Genomic DNA, 21,957 nt, shown 5'->3' on the forward strand with positions numbered 1-21,957 from the left:
ACTTGCAATCATTGATAGGAAATGTGGTGAAACTCTAAACATTTATTGCTTCCTCAAAATTTTCTCTATGATATTATGCCATTCTCTCTTTATTCTTTTTTTTCCTGGGCTTTTAGTCTTTCCTGGGCCTGGTGTATGGTCCCAACACAAATCAGGAAAGGCGCAGGCTTAGCCACGGGAGCGTGTTTAATTTCCAAACACCCGCTTTAGAAGCTGATTCCAGGACGGATTTTGGTGTTGAGGAGACCCGCAGTGCTGGGGAACATGACATCCAGCGTCGGCCGCTGTCGGTCACGCAGATGGGAAGACGCTCCAGTGTCCAAAGCCAAATGAGCCACAGCTCTCGCCCTGGTACCCCCAACTGTGGGCAGAGCAGCAAGAGGGGTAACGCGGACGACTGCAATGGGGTGATCTCGGTGATGGGAGGAGGAACCGGCAAGGTGCACAGTCTGGATCCAGCATCTTCAGAAGGAGTAATGCTTCCACCACTAGTGGAAGACCCAGGAAAGGGTGATATGGTCAGTAAAATATATGAAGTATATACTTCACATTCTGGTTTCTCTGGTTTTCTTGTCTTAAGGGTTTCAGTGAAACGGCAAAGAGTGATGTGAAATGATGTATACTGACATGGGGACTTTATAAGTTGTCAGTAGAAAGTGTTTTTTAATATTCTGATGAGTTCCCAAAAACTAGAGTTCATTGCTTCAGCGTTCCTGTTATAAACCCTGGTTTTCTGCTGTGCACAACTTGTACTAACACACTTTCGAAGGTTCCTAGTGCTGGAATTAAAAGTCACCAAAGAATCTTTTTATCCCACACCTTGTCCAGAGGGTAATTTTGAACAGTACCTGTAATTTCTTTCTCCTTCACAGCACCTTTAACATCATGCAGAAGCTTTGTCTGTAAGATCCCCAAGTGGGTAGAGATGCTTTTGTACTAGTTTATTCCTCATTGTTCCTTTTCCATTAGTATTTGGAATGTTTCCTAGGCTTACTTCCCCTCATACACTTATTTCCAAGGTTTATGCTTGCCTTGTTGCTATTACGTGCTTGCAGGATCCATTTACTGCAGCATTATTACTGAAGAGTAGGACCTTGAGTCTCAACATCTATTACTTGTAAAAAGGTACATTTATTTGGCTGTGTGTCATCGTTCCTATTAAATTTCATAGTTACCCATCATCACTTCCTACTTAATTTTATTCCTGTGGTATCTCCCTAATGATGTTTCCTTCTTTAAGCAGCCAGCTGTAAATGATGAGAGCAGCATGATGCACTTGCCTCCTCGTCTGTCAGTGGAGCACTTTAATGAGGCACTTCAGAGACAAAGGGCAGCAAGTGCAGTCAGTATAATTACCAGTGTCTTGGAGGGTAAGTGGTTCCTCATTATGCTTATTTCAGTCCTAAGGTAACACTAGCATGAAAAACCAAAATGTCAATACGCTTCTTAAAGGTTAACAGAGATTTGTAGGTGTGTAGTTAGGAATTTTGTCATTAATTTGGCTCTTTGAAAAAAATAAAAACCAACAAACACATTATCACACAGTGTTCATGTACCGGAACACAACATTTGCCTGTCGTAAGATCTCATTTTGTAGAACAGTGATGGGGATAGCAGTGAGAGTGGGTGGAAGGAGTTCCTCTGGCATCTGCGGTGCAGGACTGGGATACTGTCTTCTCCTGATCCTGTGACTGGCGATGTGTCAGTGGCAGAGACATAGGCATGCAGAATCTAACAATAAGACTACATGAACTTCTGGGTTTTGAATACTTAACCTCACTATTTTATTCTTTTAACTTACCTTTCCAGGTGAATTGGGGGCAGAGGGGGGTGTCACTGACCGTTATGCTGACTGATGGTTTTGTTGCAATTTCTGAAAAATTTCAGCCCAAATTTTTTAGTTGTTTTCTGGACCAGGAGACCACGATGAGGAAGGCTTGCCTCTTTTTTTTTTTTTTTTCCTATCTGATCTTTGAAAAATTTTCGGTTCCTCAAAACTCAGATTACTAATAATTGCTGCTGTGCTTTTATTTAGCTTTAAGTAAGCTCCAGTTTGTCAATGAATTTGGAGGGTCAAAAGCATTTTGGAGAAATCATTAATATTCATGATGAAGAAAGAAAGGCTATGAGATTTCTATTTGACCATGTAAACGACAAAGCCAGAACAGCTTCTCTCCATGTTTACCTATAGAAAATGTAGAGTTATGACAACTTGCATCAGTAGTTTCCAGTAGAAGTGGCCTAAGGCCAAATTTCAGGCACTGTGGTTTGGATTTGCATCAGCTACAACCAGAATGCCCACGGCTGACCTTGACTCTCTGGACTCCCTTGAGAGTCAAAGGAGACAGTTGTTGGGTGTGATAGACCCAGTGTCCTAGACATCTACGTAAGGACAAGGCGAGAAGTGTCTTTGCTGCTACATTGACTATAAAGACCTTCTGGTGTGAGAGGCTGCGGTGTGGCCTCTGCATCATAAACATCTGTATTTAGCCAGATGATTATAGCACAAGTTTCAGTCGAACACAAATAAAATCTGATCCAAAGTCTTTTGAACTAAGTTTGCATCAATGAATTTTGAATCCAATTTTCTCTGAATTTTATCTTCACGTTTATTAGCAGACATAGGGACTACATGAAAGGTAGAAAGTACAGGGAGGCTTCAGGACTCTGTGTGAAATGTGGGGTTTCCGTTTTCTTCTCTGTTTTTTTGAGTACTTGAAGTTATTATTTCACCGTCTTGCTCAGTGATAACTATTTAATCATATCGGGGTTTTCTTTTGCATTTAGAACTTGAAGAATCCCAGCGGAGATGCCCACCATGCCTGAATGATTTTGCTTTGAAGTATCTAATTTGGGACTGTTGTCCGCTTTGGCTGAGAATCAAGAAAAAAGTGGCTGCTTTCATAAAGGATCCTTTTATTGATCTCACCATCACAGTTTGCATTGTGGTGAATACTTTGTTCATGGCACTTGAGCACAATAATATGTCAGAGGAGTTTAAATTTATGCTTAAAGTAGGCAACTTGGTAAGCAAATTCTCAACTATGTGACATTTTATACCAAGGATTGATTGATGGGTGTTTTCACTTGAGACATCAAGAGTAACCGTAAAAACTAAAGATTAGCAGACTGTGCATTTATAAACTCTAAATTCCTAATATGGACAAATCCCAGGTTTTATTGATGTATTTCTAACACACTCTTCAGAAATCAGAAAACAGTCCTTCTGTTTTAACTGAAAGTGCATTAGGAGTTCATAAAAATGAGTTTTGTTGACCTGTCCATGAATAGTTACTTTATTTACGGGAAAAGGACCTAAAGATAAGATAAATTCATGGCAACTTTTGGGCTGATGCTACTGTTTCTTTGCCACAGGTTTTTACAGGAATCTTCACTGCAGAAATGGTCTTAAAAATCATTGCTCTAGATCCCTATTATTATTTTCAGCAGCACTGGAATATTTTTGACAGTGTAATTGTCACCTTGAGTTTAATTGAACTAAGTTTACCCAGACACAAAGGCAAGAAAGGAAGGCAAAGAGGAGGAACCCTGTCGGTTTTACGATCCTTCAGACTGGTAATGCCTCATGCTTACTCAGTTGTATACAACATTATGTTGTGAATAAATAGAGAATACTTCTGTTGTCTGCAGCTAGGATGCAGAAAATGATTTCCACCCCCCTCCTTTTGGCACTAGGAATAGAAAACAGTCCTAAACTCCCTGTGATATTAGAGTTCAATGAGATATATATTTCTCTTGAATGTACTAAGTAATATTCAGAGGAAAAAATATTACAGAGCAGACGTTATAAAACTGGTGTCAAAAAAAAAATCTAGCACAGGAAACAGGAAGAAAGTGTTAGAGTATAAATACAGAAAAAAACCAATGGTTAAAATAGATGTGAAATGATGGTAATGTATGCATATTGTATGCTGTGAACGAATTTAGGTTGCTTTACCAAAAGATAGAGCCATTTTATAGTAATACAGCAGCTGGTCTCCCAGCTTTTGTCCTTTGTGTTACACGCAAATCAAGCACCATAGCCTATATCAAACTCATTGTATGGATTCCTGCATGTGTGGGTCAAACACTTACCAGGGACTCAAGTTAGTCTGGTCCTATACAATTTGCCCAGTAAGAAAAAGAAAAATAATTTTAAAAACCTATAAATACTTGAAAAAATACTAGTGTCATAGTGTCACAAATATTACATTGCTGGAATAGTTCAGAATATCTGTAAAATAGTTTTTGCAAGAATTGCATGGTGAAAAGATGGGCTGTTTCTACCGACATCTAACATTATGTTTTATATTTCTACACAGCTGAGGGTTTTCAAGCTGGCGAAGTCTTGGCCAACTTTAAACACTCTAATTAAAATAATTGGTAACTCTCTGGGAGCACTAAGTAATCTGACCCTCGTCCTGGCAATCATCATTTTCATTTTTGCTATAGTAGGGGTGCAACTTTTTGGGAGAAGCTATGGGGAGAACAGCCATAAAATAACCAAAAATGGCAAGCCACGCTGGCACATGATGGACTTTTTCCACTCATTCCTCGTCGTTTTCCGAATTCTGTGTGGAGAATGGATTGAAACCATGTGGGACTGCATGGTTGTCGCTGGGCCACCACTGTGCCTTCTTGTGTTTCTGATGGTCATGGTGATAGGAAATTTAGTGGTGAGTTTTCCAGAATTTTCTTCTCTTTATCCCATCTATGGTAGAATCTACTTAATTGCCATTTTGTCAAAAAAAAAGTAGTTTCCCGAAACATAAGTGAGTGATCTGTGCATGTTACAGTCTGCAAAAACCTCTTTTGCCTTTCACTTTTGAGCCGCTGTCCATATTTTCACATTTTGTGTGCTTTGCACACAGTTTCACTTGACCTTTTCACATGGCAATGTGACAACTAATATCTTTGCAGTAAATATAATACAGGCAACTATGTTTCTCCACATTTTGGGATTCGGATGTAAATAACCAGCAAGGCTTATGGCTTACCTGCTTGAATTAGTGGAGCTAAGTGCTTAAGTCCATCTGTAAATTAAAATCTGTGGGTTATTTTTTTTAAGATCCCATGTATTGAATTTTTTATCAGCAAATGGCAGAACCTACGCTCCTATCACTGAAATCAGGATTTTCTTTTATAATCTCTAAGTACGTTTACAGCCAAGAGCTAGATCCTGCTATGGCAAACTCAACCCAGGGGCAAGCTGCCTTCTCAGTCCTGTTCCCTCATTTCTGCCAAAATCGTAAATATCTTTTGTTAGTAGCTTTGTTTCTCATGTCATTCTTAGTATAATTCACATACCAGTCTTCCCTTAATTTAAGAAACAGCTGAAAATAATTAAGTTTGAGCAGTCCCTTATGGGAAATACCTGTTCTTTGGCTGAATCCAGAATACCCAGGTTTGAAGTCCTAGCTGTTCTACAACGCAATGATTGATTTCAGGGATGAAATGCTGTGAGAGATATTCATATCACTTAATGTTAACTTTCAAACAATTAAGTGCTTAGCCTACGCTCCTTGGTTAGGCTTTCTTAGTATCAAAGGAAATAGAGAGGTATCCAAGAGTGAGATTTGTTCCAACTTAAGGTCAATAACTAAGACAGATGGGATGAACTGGTCTCTGGAGGGCTAATGTTCTCCACTGACTGGGGTCCTCAATGACTCGGGCGTGATATCTGCCCAGTTCTGACACTATAAAAATTAAGATACGCAGATTCCATCCCAAATGGCAACATTAGAAAAAAAATTAAATTCTCCCACTCCCTTAGGAAAAAAAAAAAAGAGTGAAGTTTATAAATTCTTCTATTTAAATTGAAATCTCACTTAGAGCTTCTCTTGATTTTTTTTTTTTTTTGTGACAGTGTTGCATATTTAATGGAATAGCCTGGCCTGAATCTGATCTCACATAGGATTTTGGAAGTAGCTCTGTGGAGGCCTGATTCAATTGTAGCTTGAAGAAGGAAGAGATATTATTAAACCAACAAGCCATGACCATAGCTTTTATTACTACTATAACGTTTGAAAAGTTGTTTTGACCAAATACTGGTTTTGGCATGCACAAATCTGTTCTAGCTACCACTTAAAATAACTTTTTGTGGAAGAAGGTCATGGGAACATCAGACTTTCTGAGAGAGAAGTTTACTTCTTCAACCATAATGTGATCAGTCATAGTCATTTCATTATTACCTTGCTTTTGCTTGCTCAGTAAGACTGAACTTTGATAGTATCTGTGTTCTTCAAAATCAGAATTTAGATTTCTGAAAGCTACTCTCCCGAACTTTAATTTTGTTATTATTGTTTCAATATCTTTCAGGTTCTCAACCTTTTCATTGCGCTACTGCTGAATTCCTTCAGTACGGACTCTCTCCAGACAGCAGAGGATGACAGAGAGATGAACAATCTTCGGATTGCCTTTGCTCGGATTCACAAGGGGTTTCGCTATGTGAAGAGTGTTATGTGGGATATCTGTTGTGGAAAGCTCAAGCATATAAAGAAAGCACAGAGGAAGAAAATCAAATTGACTGCACAGAACTCACTTAGGTTCAAGCATGAAGAAATACAAAATTGTAAAGAGAATTACAATAATGAGTGGGCTGAGAAAAATGGGGACAAATGCTCAAATCTTGAAGATTTTATTACCAATCCCAATATATTTGTTTGTGTCCCTATTGCTGAAGCAGAGAATACAAGTGAGGGTTTTGAAGATTATGATAATCTGAGCACATTTACAGACATAGAATACAGCAAACAGGTAATAAATTTCTTTATTTGTATTGGAACAGTGCATGTCTATATACACGCACATATATTGAGGGATGCATGTATGGTAGAAGACTGTCTCTAGCAGAACATGGGGGTATACGCTGATCCATTTCCAGAGAATTACCAAATTTTGAACTAGAACCAAAAATATGAATATTTACAGTGAGGGTAAATTATCACTTGGAGCCTTTTAAAAATCAAGAGTCTCTCATGGTCTTAAAAGGCAGATCATAAATTGTTGGGTTTGCTACAGGAATTCGTAGCTGACACATTGTATTACACACAGGTAATTACATTGCCCTTAAATAACCGTGCCAGTCCTAGGTGAATTTGTAATTTTCATGTAAACAGTTATGCAAATAATGCCAACTATTTTGGCATTATTTACATGGCACAACAAAAATGCATGTTCTGCATAAAGAACATTATCATAGACTCATAATTTGAGGTTATAGCTCTGGTCCATTCTTTGTATTTGTCTTTGCTGTGTGTACTACATAGTAATTGTTAGAAGGATTAAGTATGGATCTACTCTGTTAAGGTCATGTTTTTATACGGTAGCATATATTATCCTATTTCTTTGTGTTCTCTGAATTTTTCAGTTGTATTTTAACCACAGAAGAATGACGTTCTGGTCTCAGAATTTCCCACCTTAAGTTTCTTTCTTAATACTTATGCAGAAATTCTAGCTTAACTTTTGACTAGTTCACTGAAGTACTAATTCCTTAGTTTGCTGTGTGTCCATTGGGAAAAATTCTCTTTCTCTATCCTTAGGTAAAATCAGAGACTCAAAATGATCATACCTTACAGTTTTTGTCTGGAGAGCCCCACTTTAAATTCAATGCATATCTTATATTTCCTTCCCTTCCAACTTGTCCACCCTTCGAAAGGGAAAAGAAACCCCCTCTAATCCACAGATTATTTTCAGGATGAAAATCGCCTGAGGCAAAGGGGAGAAAGAGGGAAAACTTCAGGAAGCTGGAGTAAAGGATCAGGATTTTCCTCTGAAGATTTCAGTGTGCTTTACCTCGGAAAGGATAGGAAGCTTGAACCGTCATCATCAGAGCAAAATGAAGTAACAATTTTTTTTCTTTGGTATTGACTTTCCAATAATGGTCAAGCACAGGTATGTTTCTGTTCAAGGATTTGCTGGAATTTAGCGGCAGCAGCAGCACTGAGCTTGCAGTAGCCGATCTGGCTGGTTAATAAAGGTGCCAGAATTATGTTAATGAAATCGAAGCTGTGCTGGGTTTCTAGGTATTGATGTTTAAGAAAAATGTATGTGTAGGTAAGAGAGTGTTTAGAAATGGAAAAACTACAAAATAATTCAATTCAAATAAATAATTCATAAAATTCTCTGTGCTACTTTCCATTTATTGAAATCTGAGTCTACGAAAAACAGGAAAGGAGGAAAAAAAAAGACATAAAAATATATTCTTCCACATAAAAGTGGGAAATTCCAGCAAGTCGGACTGTGTCCTAAGTATCTTTTCCAAGAAATGTAATACTTTAATTGAGTTTCTCACTATAACATTAAACATAGTAGTTAATTCAAAATATTTTTAGAATAATTTTGAATAAAGAATACATTCAAAAAAGTAACAGACAGCAACACACAAATATATAAGAACAAAAGCATAAAGTAATTTGTAACACACTGCTGACTCATCATACATTATATTCAGTGTAATGGGACAGCAAAAAGCTTTGTAACAGGAGAATATATGATGCGGTTCCAATTTCTGCTTCATAAATACTGTCATGGGTGCTCAGTTCCTGATACAATACCAGGTATATGTATCTGGTTCTCCTGTTTGAATGCAGCTTTCTACGATGCCATGGTTTTAATCCAAGTAGTTAATTCTGCTTTCAGGACTACATATAGTTATAAGCAATTCAAAAGCTCTTCAATTTACCAGCTTATTAGGCAGTTAAATCTGGTTCATGTGGAAAGACATTATCATTCTACAGTTTTGGTCCTATTTTGATGCATCTATTGGTACTTAAAACTCGTATACTTTTAAAATCACAAAGTTTGTTCATTTACCGACACTACTTGAAATATTAGCCAAGTTTGAATTTTGAATCTTATTTGTATATGGATGAATTTTTTCATTTGGAGCTGAATGTAAAAAGAATCAATACCTGATCTTATTTTGCTCGGTAGTTTGACAGTGTCAGCTCTTCTGAAGGCAGCACCGTGGATCTGACAAACCCTGAAGATCTTTTGAGACAGATTCCAGAGTTTGCTGAAGACTTCAAGACTCCAGAAAAATGTTTTCCAGAAGGTAAGGCTCTCATGGTTTCACTGCTGGGAAGTGAGAATAGTCAAAACCAAACTTGGTTCTCTAGGGATGCTGAACCAATTGGGTGAGATTATTTTCAGTTAATTTTAGTTATCTGGAAAGGAGATGAATTGTCCAAATCATTGTCCCTCTCAACAGATAGATTGTGGTACCTGAAAAATGAACCCCTTTTCCTTTAAAGCCAGTTGCTTTTAACTGGGACCTGGGTAATGGCATAGACCCAACTCTAAAATATGGGATTATTGTAGTGAAGTGAAATGAATTTCGCTCTATTGGACAACAGCAAAGTAACATTTTGGGGATTAACATAAGAGAAGTGTATGTGATCAGATCTCACCTGGCAATGGCCCCTGGAACAAGGTGTTTGGCACATCAGATTTGTTAAACATTTACACTGATGCAAAGTATTATTCCTTTAATAGCATTTCATGAACCATCTCTATAAGAAACAAAGGAGTGAATAAAAGCAGAGAGAAGCTGCTAGGATGAAGTTGAATTTCTACAGGGTGATAAACTTCTCCAGTTATCATACAACATCTAGCTTTACTAGTTGTTATGAGATGTGTTGAGTACTTTTAGAAAAGTAACAGTATGCGGTTTTCATAAAATGCAAAGAAATAGCTCTTGAGATTTTTCTCAAATAACTGTCACTACTGATAGCCAGGGATAATCACTGCACTCTCTGTAGGAGTTGTGAGAGAACAAACTAGATCAGGTCAGTTTATAGGCTCCTTTTATCAAAGTGTATTATATTAAATTCTTGCTGGTGCTCCAACTTGCTCTTTGCTCACCCAGTCAGCCTGGCTGACCATGACCATTTTGACCCAGTCCCCATGTTTTCTTCTATTCTGTGTTTTTTGTTGTGTGGGGTTTTTTTTTAGTATTATGCCCTTTTTGGGTCAATGAAACTTCTAGCGCACAGTTTTAGGATTCAGTCAATAACAGTGAAGTATGTAGGAATTATTTGAAGCTAGAGGGGTGTTGTGCCTGAATGGAAAGTATTGTCTCTGTAGTAATAATATATGTATTTTTACTATTATGTTATATGTCATAAATCCTGAGGGAGATCGACTGTACCTACATTGCAGTTTGTTTTCTTCAGAAAAAACCCCCACAAATATTGCATTAATAATAGAGATGTCAGAGTTCTGAGCTACAGGATTTTTTTCAAAACTACTTTATTGATGTCAGGTTTTGCTAGTACAGCCATCAGAACAAAAGAAATAAAGATTTTTTATAAAAACTTTATTTTTTTCTCTTTTCTCTTTCCCTGCTCCAGAGAAGAAATGTGAAATGTCTTGTTTGTGGTCTGTAGTTCCAGGCTGGAGTGTGCCTACTGTGGCCAAACCATTGGAGAACTCAACTGAAGGTGCAGCGAATCTGTACCTAACAGATTTCTGCACAAAAAAGTCTCTATCTTGTGCAAGTGCCATTCTCTGCCTCATTTTAAATCCAAGATCCACATTACTGGGGAAACTGGGATTATTGAAAGAAAGATAATCAGAATCTTTGCATATATCATGTTCTATTATATATATGAGTTATATATATGACAATATATCATATGCATATAAGACACCGTTTGTATATATATGACACATATATACATTATTTTTTTCATGCTTGGAAATGACAGAAGCCTTCTGACTGAAATTTTTTGCCATAATGGAAACATGAATTAGCATAGAGCACACATCAAGGAAAATATTAGCAAAATGTTTTGGCAAAACTAAGAAGTGATAAACGCCAAGGTTTCGTAATGGGGTGGTCAGGAAATGTTAGGTGGCCCTGGTGTCATTGCCTGTTATAAGAAGTAATTTGGTGAGCTTGGAAGAAGATGTCTTATTTTATGGTCCCTGTGTGTCGGCTAGAATATGATATTCTTGCAGGTTGTATGATATGAAATTAGTCACTCCATACTTTCAGAAGCAAATAAATAAATCAATATACCTTGCAAGGCAGGATATAATGCTGCAATATTGAAAGCAACAGTTTACATTCTCTGTCTCCAAGACTTTTTGTTCCAGAGTATCTTCTTGTCTGTGCTCTCCAAACTGTGCAGAAACTGAGAAAGGCTTTTGTAGCATCAAGTCTCTTCCCATGTTCCTGGAGTTTTGTGAGTCCAGTGTCTCAGAAATATCTTCAAACAATGGAAAGTTGTCCAAAGGGCCTCCACCTACTTTATATGTATAAAAATAAGAGTTACAAGACAAACAAAATTAAATTGTTTTGTTTTGTTTTTTTCATGGCAAGACATTTAAAAAAACAATGATGCAGTTTGCAAGAAGTTTCTTGAGCAACCCTTCATATGCATGTACATTCATTCCATACTTTCATTGCTGTCTCTCACTTTCAGCTTGTGTTCGATACTTTCATTGTTATGTGGGAAGTGCCATAAAGTTTGGAGGAGAAACATGGTGGAATCTGAGAAAAACCTGCTACCAGATTGTTGAACACTCCTGGTTTGAATCCTTTATTATATTCATGATTCTTCTGAGCAGTGGAGCCCTGGTTAGTGTAGCACAATTTTACCTATTTATTTAGAAGCATTTTAGCTTTATTTTGCACTCAGATAAGTTGTTTTTAGCAGTGAATATCTTTGAACTCAACAGGAGAAAAAAGAAGAGGCTTCAGATAGCAGTCATTTATTCACTACTGTAATTAATGCAAATTTATTATTCATATTATTTCAAATGACGAGAGTGAAAAATGTTTAAAATATGCAGTTCTCGGAAGCCATTTTTATTCTGGCTGTATACTGGGTATTTCTGGCTTTCTCTGGAAGTTATTTCACAGTTCGAAATAGATTTTTTGTCACTAAAACAAACAAACCACTCTTAATACTTAAAAAAAAAATAGTACTTGGTCCTCTTGAAAGTACATTTTTAGAAATTCATTTCAAGAAGAAATTTTTTACATTGAGGGTGGTGAGACCCTGGCCCAGGATGCCCAGAGAGGTGGTGGATGCCCCATCCCTGGAGACATCCCAGGCCAGGCTGGACGGGGCTCTGAGCAACCTGAGCTGGTGCAGATGTCCCTGCTCATGGCAGGGGTGGCACTGGATGGGCTTTGAAGGTCCCTTCAACCCAAACTGTTCTGTGATTCTAAGTTTGTACTTTCCTCCTAGGTGTGTATGATGTGTGTGTCCATGGGGTGTACTAGACAGAGAAAAAGAAAGAGAAGGGAAAGGGAGAATTACAGTTTTATCAGCTGACATAGATATGAGTAAAAGCCTAGGTTTAGTTCTGTGTAAAACACATATCAAATGATGAAGAGGTCTTAATGATGATAAACTTTCATTTTAAAAAGCTCATCTCTAACTTTTGCCATTTATCTATATATTATGATTTCAGGCATTTGAAGACATCCATATAAATGAGAGAAAAAGAATTAAAATGATATTGGCATTTCTAGACAAACTGTTCACTTTCATCTTTGTTCTGGAGATGCTCCTGAAATGGGTGGCTTACGGCTTCAAGAAGTACTTCACCAATGCCTGGTGCTGGCTGGATTTCTTTATTGTGGCTGTAAGTTCTGCCTTTGGCATTTCTATGTGGGTCCTGACACAGGAGACAGTAGCAGAATCACTGACTGTTTTCTGAATATGAAGCTAAGACAGTACTCTTACCTCCTTTAATTATGGTTTCAGGAAATTGCACTTTGGGCACTGAAAATATGAGGAGATGTGGGCATTTTGTTAGTTCTTCCTTTTTTTTAACAGCAATAAAGGGAAAATATGCCAGAACGTTGCTAATACTTTCTTTTGTCTGCCCATTCAGGTCTCTCTAATAAACCTCTTAGGCAGTACATTTGAGGCCGTGAAATCTCTTAGGACTCTCCGAGCTCTGAGACCCTTAAGAGCATTGTCACGATTTGAGGGGATGAGGGTAAGACTGAATACAAATTAAACCCTGTCAGTACTAAATTGGCGTGTAATAGTTTCGTAACCCATTATTGTGTCTTTATGAAGTTCACAGGCCTATCTCAAGTTCAGTTTAGGACTTACAAAATGAATTTTGAAAAGGCACCTTTGCTGCACTCTTCTGTACTTGGCTGTTCCTTATAGACTTTCCTCAAGTGATCAATCCTAGTGCCATTGAACCTAAAATTAGACTAGGTAGAACTTTGTTCCACTCCTTTTTGGTCATTCTTATGTTCCTGTCTTACTGAGGTAGTATTTATTCTCTATTTTATTGTTTTTACTGTGAGCACAATTCTCATTTTTGAAATCTGATGTCAAGCTAACTCAGAGGAAAGAATCACCTCCATTTTGCAAGTTTCTACTGGATTGATTTACAAAGACATTAGACTGTTAAGAGGTACTTTGCTCAAATTATATTTCCAAATAGACATTTTCTTTCAAAAAGCAGGAGTGTTTATCTCTAGAATATTTGCTGCCTTTTTCCATCAAAGCAGCATCTGGAACAACGCGAAGCTGCTGGATGTGACTATAATTACAAATCACATCCTTGTCACTGTGAAGGTGGAGAGAAATTAATACATTCTGTTTATTAATTTAATGTCAAAATTTCTGTGTCTGGAGTCAGTTTTGAAACAGGCACCATTTTACTTTCTGTCTTGCTATGCAGAATGTGTGTGGCCTTCACAAAGCTTTTTCATTTTTCTTCTGGTCCATCAAGTTCTTCTCTGCAGCCTGACTGCTGAGTTCACCATTTTCACTGTGAAACTCAAAGTTATTTTCTCATTGTTTCCATTCATTGCCCCTTGATATGAAGCAATCTGTTATGTCTTAGCATGCACTTAAAACCCACATGGACGTTTTCTGTGATTGTTCAGCACCTAGCACAGAAAAATACCCAGCTCATGGTTATAGACCCCCAAACACAATCATAATCAACTAAAAATAATAGATCTAGCATAATACTAGAGGAGAGTTGTTACCAGTCCTTTTAAAAACTACTTTCTACAGTCTTAATAATCCAATCCTCTGCACTAGTGCTTATGGACAAATTGTCCAGAAATGTTATAAAAATTTAAACAAACAAACAGGATGTCACCCACTCCAAAACCCACGGAAAGTCATCAAAAGAGGAGGGACTCACATTGTAATACACCTATGTGGTAGTGGCTCACAGCAGCCCCAAAATATCAACTATTCCTTTGAAAGTCTAAGAGATACTACAGACCTTTGAATCTTTGTTCAAGATACCCATGCCAGCTGTGACAAGTATTTACATGGAAAACATTTGGTTTATTTTTGCTGAGACAACTAAATGACTGCTTATTGCAGCAGAAACTCGAGCTCATCTTTGTTTAAGTGTATTTTTCCTCTCCCATTTCATCCAAGGTGGTTGTCAATGCCCTCGTGGGAGCCATCCCTTCCATCATGAATGTTCTGCTTGTCTGCCTCATCTTCTGGCTCATCTTTAGCATCATGGGAGTGAACCTCTTTGCTGGGAAGTTTGGGAAATGTGTCAATCTGACAGAAGAAGATTCAGAATTAGATAGTTCAATCAATGACATAATGGACTGTAAAAAGTCTAATACCACAGGAAAAATATTCTGGGTCAATGTTAAAGTCAACTTTGATAATGTTGGCTCTGGCTACCTGGCTCTTCTTCAGGTGGTAAGTGCTGCTCGCCTTCACTAGCCAGCACCACGTCAGACGGGTTTGACCTCCTGTCAGCTCCCAAGTCATCTCTGTGGGTGATGGAAAAGAGTGGTATCATACCTGCTCTTTCCTTGCTGCTGGCTCTTCAAATACCAGTGCTGTTCATGCACACAAATGGAAATAGGGGGTCAAATTACATCCCGCTGTGATTTTCCAGGTGGTAAAGTAAGCATCTGGTGGACAAGTGCTGTTTCAGCCTCCAGCAGCTTCATGAGATTGAGTGCTGGAGCCAGACTCAGATGAAAATCTGGGGAAAATACCAAGCTAATCTTGTATAATGCAGATTCTTTTCAGCCGTAAGCATTGTAAGGCCTTCAGTAGTCCATGCTAGTGAAGGTTTGCCCTGTCAGCATCCTAAGGCAATATGTTCTGTCCCACCTTAGCAAGCTTCCACATCCTGATGAGGCTGAGAATGCCAGACATGCAGCAGGGGCACTTTTCCCTGAAGTCAGAGCTTGGTGCAGTGTGTGTGACCGTACCAAAGGCTCTTACTCCAGCCAGTGTCATTTGGATATTGCAAATGATGTGAAGACTTTTACCCTGAAATTTCAACACATTTTCCATAATCTCTCAATCTAGGCAACTTTTAAAGGGTGGATGGACATCATGTATGCAGCAGTAGATTCACGAGAGGTCAGTCACTGTCTTCAAACTATATTTTTTGTTAATGCTATTGCTTTCTACAAAAGCATTATGATTTTTGCACTTTTGTATCTGCTGTTTGTGGAAATCTTTCCAGTAATTATTTTTATCAGGTGATGTAAACATTTCTTTCGTGAGTGACTCATAGTATCCTAATCTGTTGTAACAGGGAGTAGGATTCAACTCCAGATCCACTCACCTAAATGCAGTTACCTCTAGCGTAAGGTCTCCATGTGAGTTCACCTGCAAGTGCCCTGTATTGTTGATGGAGATCTGGTATACATATAATATTTTGTGTTATGCATTATTGGTAGCGTTAAAATATACTAATTTTGTCAGAATTAGCAGAAGGGCTGTAAATCTCCTGGAATCAATTTGTGAAGTGATTCACAATATGAATATTACTCTGAATTGGACCCATGTTGTTAATGATGATTTTTCATGTTGCTTCTCCTTCCTGCAGAAAGATGAGCAGCCAAAAATGGAGCACAATCTGTTTATGTATCTCTACTTTGTGAACTTCATCGTCTTCGGATCTTTCTTTACCCTGAATCTCTTTGTTGGTGTTATTATTGACAATTTCAATCAACAAAAGAAAAAGATAAGTATATTGGTTGTACTCCATGGCATCTACTATACCTCAGGCAATGCTGTCTTTATAGAACATGGTCCTTGCTTTGCATAGAATCTAAAACTTCTATTGGCATTTACAAGAGCATTAGTAATTAAGTCAGCAGAAGTAACACCCAGGGCGAGGTTCTTCCTCCTTTCTTTTCTCCTGTAACCTGAATACCCAGCTCATTCCCAGCACTTCAAAGGCAATGACTTCTTCTCTGCAGTCCCTTAAAATTTTGCTCCTTGTTTTTTTGGCACTAAGCACAGCATTGGACTCGTTACTTAGAAAATGCTTTGGGACGGATGCTCTGATGAGTATTTTGAATATTCAACAAGAACAGGAGGTGGGAAGCCAGGGAAAGAGTTGTTCCCATCCAGGTTTTCAGTAAGTCCTTTATTTTCGTGCTTTCTGAGCTAGCCAGGACTTTTGTCTGTGAATTTATGGTTTGTGCCACTCTGGTTTTTTGGACACAAATTATGAAAAGGGCTAGTACTAGTAAGATGTGAACAGCAAGGAGTGTTAGTTTCCAGCATTTTAGACTTTGTAATTACAATAGTGCTGCTTTCTCACCAAATAAGTGACATTTCTTTATATACTTAGGTGGGGAAGATATCTTTATGACAGAAGAACAGAGAAAATACTACAGTGCAATGAAAAAGTTGGGATCCAAGAAACCTCAAAAACCCATTCCAAGACCACTGGTAAGACTGTCTGAATTCTTCAAAGAGAAAATGTGTTGCAAAAGTGCAATTTAATTCACTGAAAAGTGCATATGTTTACATATTGCATATAAAATATTTATACTGTCTTCACATTGATACTAGTACTCTGAAGGGATTTTTAATGTCATTTTTATATTCTGCCTTTCTTAAACTTCTCTGACTTCATTATAGTTGAATAACTTTACAACATAAAAATTGGAGCTGATGGAAACATGTACAGATGAGTACTCCTTACTTCTATAACTGATGCCAGATGTGTGTTTTTTCCTCTAGAACAGATACCAAGGGTTCCTTTTTGACATTGTAACACGCCAAGCCTTTGATGTTGTCATCATGGTTCTCATCTGCCTTAACATGGTCTCCATGATGGTAGAAACCTATGACCAAAGTCCCACAAAGACTGAAGTCCTTAACAAAATTAATATAGTCTTCGTTACTGTTTTTACTGCGGAATGTGTACTGAAATTGGTGGCTCTGCGGCAGTACTATTTCTCAAATGCCTGGAACATATTTGATTTAGTTGTTGTGATCATGTCACTTGTTGGTAAGTAAAATTGGTTTGGTGTATTCTTTACTAAATTATTATTATTATCAGGAAAAAAAGAGATAAAATTTGTTAACCGCAAACGAATGAGGAACTTGAAATCATAATACTATAAATTGTTGAGGAAAACTATATGATCTAAAACCCCTCCATATTAAGATAATACTAAATAAGATTTTTAAAATATTTACTATATTCTTTTGATAGAAATATATATTTTTTTTAAATGTAGACTATGTTAAGTAAAATGTTTCATAATGCTTCTTTAGGTTGTATTTTTCTAGTCTGAAAGACAGAATTAGTAACCCATCATAACAGTACCACATTATGTGATAATTTCCATTGTTACAAGTTTAGGGCCAACTAAGAAATCTTCAATCAGATTAAAATTGCTGGGTTTTGTCATCTGTATTTGTAACAGTGAATTGAAATATAGAGAGAATATGAAGACTGGAATTAGATTATAGGCTATAGAATTCAGTTTCTGGAAACACAGCTGATTGAAAATAAGGGTGTGACAAAATAGAAAACAACAACACAAATGTGTTAGCTTTTCTTTGAAGGGAGTGCAAAGGAAGAATGGAATAAAGAGTTCTCCTGCCAATTTAACTGTTCCTAGGGCCAGTACCGCCAAAACAGCAGAAGGCAGTGAAGAAAAATATTTTGTTTCTCTAGCATGAGTTACATTTTGGGTGGCAGAGAGAGTATAGCTCTTCCTCAAGAAATTAAGTTCCTGTAGTGAATTTGCAGAAAAATGTATCAAAACATCTAAACCTGGAAAAGCTAAATCTCTTCTAGTGCTACTAGATCTGTAATTTTTTCAGGCAAAATAATGATAAAGTGACATGCAAGTGTTGCTATGTCCCTGGATATACTAAACGCCATTGTACAGTGGCATGCAAAATTTCTATGTTCATCACTGGTTTTACGTACATCTCTTGGCTATATTATCTAAATTATGACCACGACATTGTTATTATATCTTGTTTTCTTAGTTTGGTTTTGCAGTGTTACTATTTGAAGTCAAATTCAGAAGGTAAATACACAACCTGCACACACTGAAGTATTCATGCAACCAGTGTCAAAGAAAACAAGTCAACAATTGTTGATTGATATGGATATTTGAAGTTGAAAACAGCACAGAAAGGTGCTTGCCATTCTTAGGTCCTATCTTCTGGTGGCTGAAGAATGTAGTTCGTAATTGCTGATCTCTACAGCTCATTTTTGAGCTTTAAATCCTATTAAAGGTTATTCTGCTGGGGTCTTAGCACACACATATCAGATATTTTTCAACTGTACAGATACTATAATCCTACTACTAGTTAAGCAGAAATGTGATATTCTAACCAGTTGTTATCTTTTTCATTTTAGCCTTACTGCTTGCTGGCATTGGTAAAGCATTTGAACATTTCTTACCACCTACGCTCTTCAGGGTCATTCGCTTGGCTCGGATTGGACGAATATTGAGACTCATCCGGGCTGCCAAAGGAATTCGAACTCTGCTTTTTGCATTAATGATGTCCCTACCTGCTCTATTTAACATTGGCCTCTTGCTTTTTCTGATCATGTTCATTTATGCTATTTTTGGCATGGCTAACTTTGCCTATGTGAAGATGGAAGCTGGCATTGATGACATGTTCAACTTCCAGACCTTTGCTAACAGCATGCTGTGTCTCTTCCAAATCACTACGTCAGCTGGCTGGGATGGTCTTCTCAGTCCTATTTTAAACACTGGGCCACCATACTGTGATCCAAACCTAAATGGTACTATAGGTGAATGTGGTAAACCTGCTATAGGTATTATTTATTTTGTAAGCTACATCATCATATCATTTCTCATTGTTGTAAATATGTACATAGCTGTTATCCTGGAGAACTTCAATGTTGCTACTGAGGAAAGTACAGAACCTTTAGGGGAAGATGACTTCGACATATTTTATGAAATCTGGGAGAAGTTTGATCCTGAGGCAACTCAATTTATAACTTTCTCTGCACTTTCAGACTTTGCAGATGCTCTGGCTGAACCTTTACGGGTACCAAAGCCAAACAAAGTTGAACTCATAGCAATGGACCTGCCTATGGTTAGTGGAGATCGGATCCACTGCCTGGATATCTTGTTTGCTTTTACCAAACGAGTGTTAGGAGATTCTGGGGAGATGGATACTCTGAAAGTACAAATGGAGGAGAAGTTCATGGCTGCCAATCCATCCAAAAATTCCTACGAGCCAATCTCTACTACACTCAGACACAGACAAGAGGAAGCTTCTGCCACTGTCATCCAGCGTGCCTACAGGAGTCATTTGCTCCTGCGCTATGTAAAGCAGGCTTCTTACCTGCACCATCACAGAACTTGCAGTATTGACACTCTTCGAGATGCTGCTCCAGAAAAGGAAGGACTTATTTCATCTGTGATGAGTCAAAAGTATGGTAGGAGTCCTGACAAGTCTGATACTTTGTCCTCAGTATCTGTTCCTCCATCATATGACAGTGTCACAAGAGCCAGTAGTGGCAATCTCATGGTTGAGAATGAAGAAATTACAGGTAATCAACAATCTTCAGATGATAAATAGTTCATCAGTGACAATGTTATTAAGAATATTTTAAAATGTTCACAGAAGCTGATATTGAAAATTCATGTCAGCTGAGGCAGCCTCCCTATTAAACAAAGTTTGTTGGTCATGATCAGTTAACCACAGTTAGGCATGATCACTGTGGCAGCTGCTAAATTGTAGCCTTTGGCTCTTCTATATTCGGTTTTGTTCAATATTTACATGTGCAGAGACAGAAGCTATGAAAGGTTTTGGATCTGTTTGACCAAGGGCACCCCAATGCAAAGCGGGTCCCATGGTACCTGAGTGCTGCTGTGTATTCACAGTAGTGATAGGTAACATCTGCTGACATTATCCCTGGTGCAAGAAGTGGAGAAAAGTCCAAGTGACAACAGATCTACCAGAGAACAGGAAAAGAATGTCAATGTTAAGATAAACTGCTGCAGGAAAAGGAGCTAAAATTTACCGTTACTCCATTCCTAATTGATACTCTCAATATAAATCTGTTAAGCAAATGGCTGCTTATCTTTCTTTTTTTTTTTTTTTTTAATGTTTTGAGGACTGATGTACCACAAATATAGCCACTGCATGATCCACAGATATGCCACAGTGTAGTGGACTTCTTCCAATATGGTCGATTTACAGAATAAGTCATGGCATGTATGCTATTGTAGTTGTGTTACTGTAGCTTAATGAAATAATAAATACAACTCTCAGTATTCCAGAGGTTTTACTCAAATAAGCAAAATCTTGCTTTATATTTTGTCCATGAGGATTATTTTTTTTTAATCTGGTTTCCTCTGGCGGAGAGGCAAAGGCAACCGTGTTGTGTGTCTATCAGTCACTCCATAAACAACTGTGTTTATTACATACCTTCCTCAAACTTTGCACAATGGTTATGTTTTGTGCTCAAGTTCATTCCTCTGATTGTGGTAGGGAAGAGAGACACAAATAAGTACTCCCACTGTGGGGGAAACTGGCAGTATCACTTCAACAACTCCCTTAGACATCAGAAACCCAGGCTGGAGAGTCTCATCAGAGCTGCCCTTGGTCATGGTGGTGAGCATTATCCAAGGCCATGGAGTGAGGCCTTGACTTAAGGGAGATGTGTCCCATCAGTGGTAGGAGCCTTTCCCCCTTCTGCCTGTGCTTCTCTGAGGGGAGGACCACTTTTCTCTATCCTGCAAAGATTAGAAGAAACCAAAGTACAAGTAATGTGGACTGTTACGAAATCTGGGTTGAAACATTTGGGGTTTGGGGTTAATGTAAAACTAAGGATGTAATCATAAACTCCTCATGAAGCTACATGTGCACATGCTCTCTCATGATTTTCATCACATTTTCATCATAAAGGTCTTTACCTTTCTTCATGTCCTTACTATCTTGGGGGTCCTCTCAGAAAAACACACGCCCAAACAACACTCCATCTTTTGACCTTTGGAAATACTTTCAGCTGATGCACTTTACTATCTAATGATGTTGTGTCGTCATGCGCCAGACTTGGTCATAAATTACCCCTGACATTTTAATTTCTTATTTATCTTCAAACATGTGTCATGCAAGTCAGCGTAAGATGCTTTATATTTTTCTTCGTCGCAAGGCTGTAGTTGTGTGATTGCTGTTGGTGTTGGCGGGTTCTGTCATGGTTCGGGTGAGATTTCCCCTTACTGCTGATTTCACAAAGAAAGGAAAATGGGTTTTGCAACTGAGGGGGACCTGCTGTACCCTCTGCTTGCAACTGCAGCAAGTTGCCTCTTCAACGCCCCTTCTCTACAGTTGCAGTTATATGTCCTGTCTTGTGTCATTTTCCTCTTCTGTCTTTTTCACCTCTTCAGATTGTGAGCTCTTTGGACAGAAATTCTCTTTTATTGTGAATGGTAAATTACACCTTAATAATGAGACTGTTTTCAGTTAATACTGCCTGAACAATGGTTGCAAATAAATAATATTTATAATACCTTTACATTTTAAATTCCTCTGTGGTATTCCCTTAGCTTTTCATAGCCATCATAGCATTTTTAATCAGTTTTGACTAATACTCCCTCAAATTTTAAGATAGATGCATAGTCAATCTGCTTTATACCAGAGAAGTCAACAGCTCTGCGCCTTTGGAACCCAGGGGACTCTATTCCTTCAGATTAAAAAATAAAACTAATAACTAAAAATAATTAATAAAGTT

At 37.9% G+C, this 21,957-nt stretch overlaps 1 protein-coding gene across 1 annotated transcript in view; it reads left to right on the forward strand.

The window, feature by feature from the left end:
• LOC135984700 (sodium channel protein type 5 subunit alpha-like) overlaps positions 1-19,799 on the forward strand; it is a 32,553-nt gene extending 12,754 nt beyond the window's left edge. The window contains exons 11-28 of the mRNA XM_065627123.1: positions 117-522; positions 1,248-1,370; positions 2,788-3,026; positions 3,376-3,576; positions 4,323-4,676; positions 6,319-6,748; positions 7,685-7,842; positions 8,935-9,055; positions 11,430-11,584; positions 12,427-12,600; positions 12,853-12,960; positions 14,382-14,660; positions 15,285-15,338; positions 15,811-15,952; positions 16,564-16,664; positions 16,959-17,233; positions 18,498-18,535; positions 18,646-19,799. Of these exons, the coding sequence (XP_065483195.1) occupies positions 117-522; positions 1,248-1,370; positions 2,788-3,026; positions 3,376-3,576; positions 4,323-4,676; positions 6,319-6,748; positions 7,685-7,842; positions 8,935-9,055; positions 11,430-11,584; positions 12,427-12,600; positions 12,853-12,960; positions 14,382-14,660; positions 15,285-15,338; positions 15,811-15,952; positions 16,564-16,664; positions 16,959-17,233; positions 18,498-18,535; positions 18,646-19,799 (4,512 nt within the window). The remainder of the gene's footprint in view (positions 1-116; positions 523-1,247; positions 1,371-2,787; positions 3,027-3,375; positions 3,577-4,322; positions 4,677-6,318; positions 6,749-7,684; positions 7,843-8,934; positions 9,056-11,429; positions 11,585-12,426; positions 12,601-12,852; positions 12,961-14,381; positions 14,661-15,284; positions 15,339-15,810; positions 15,953-16,563; positions 16,665-16,958; positions 17,234-18,497; positions 18,536-18,645) is intronic.
• Positions 19,800-21,957: the final 2,158 nt, after the last annotated feature.

The sequence above is a fragment of the Caloenas nicobarica genome, chromosome 2 (genome assembly GCF_036013445.1).
Source record: "Caloenas nicobarica isolate bCalNic1 chromosome 2, bCalNic1.hap1, whole genome shotgun sequence".
Classification (NCBI taxonomy): Eukaryota; Metazoa; Chordata; class Aves; order Columbiformes; family Columbidae; genus Caloenas; species Caloenas nicobarica.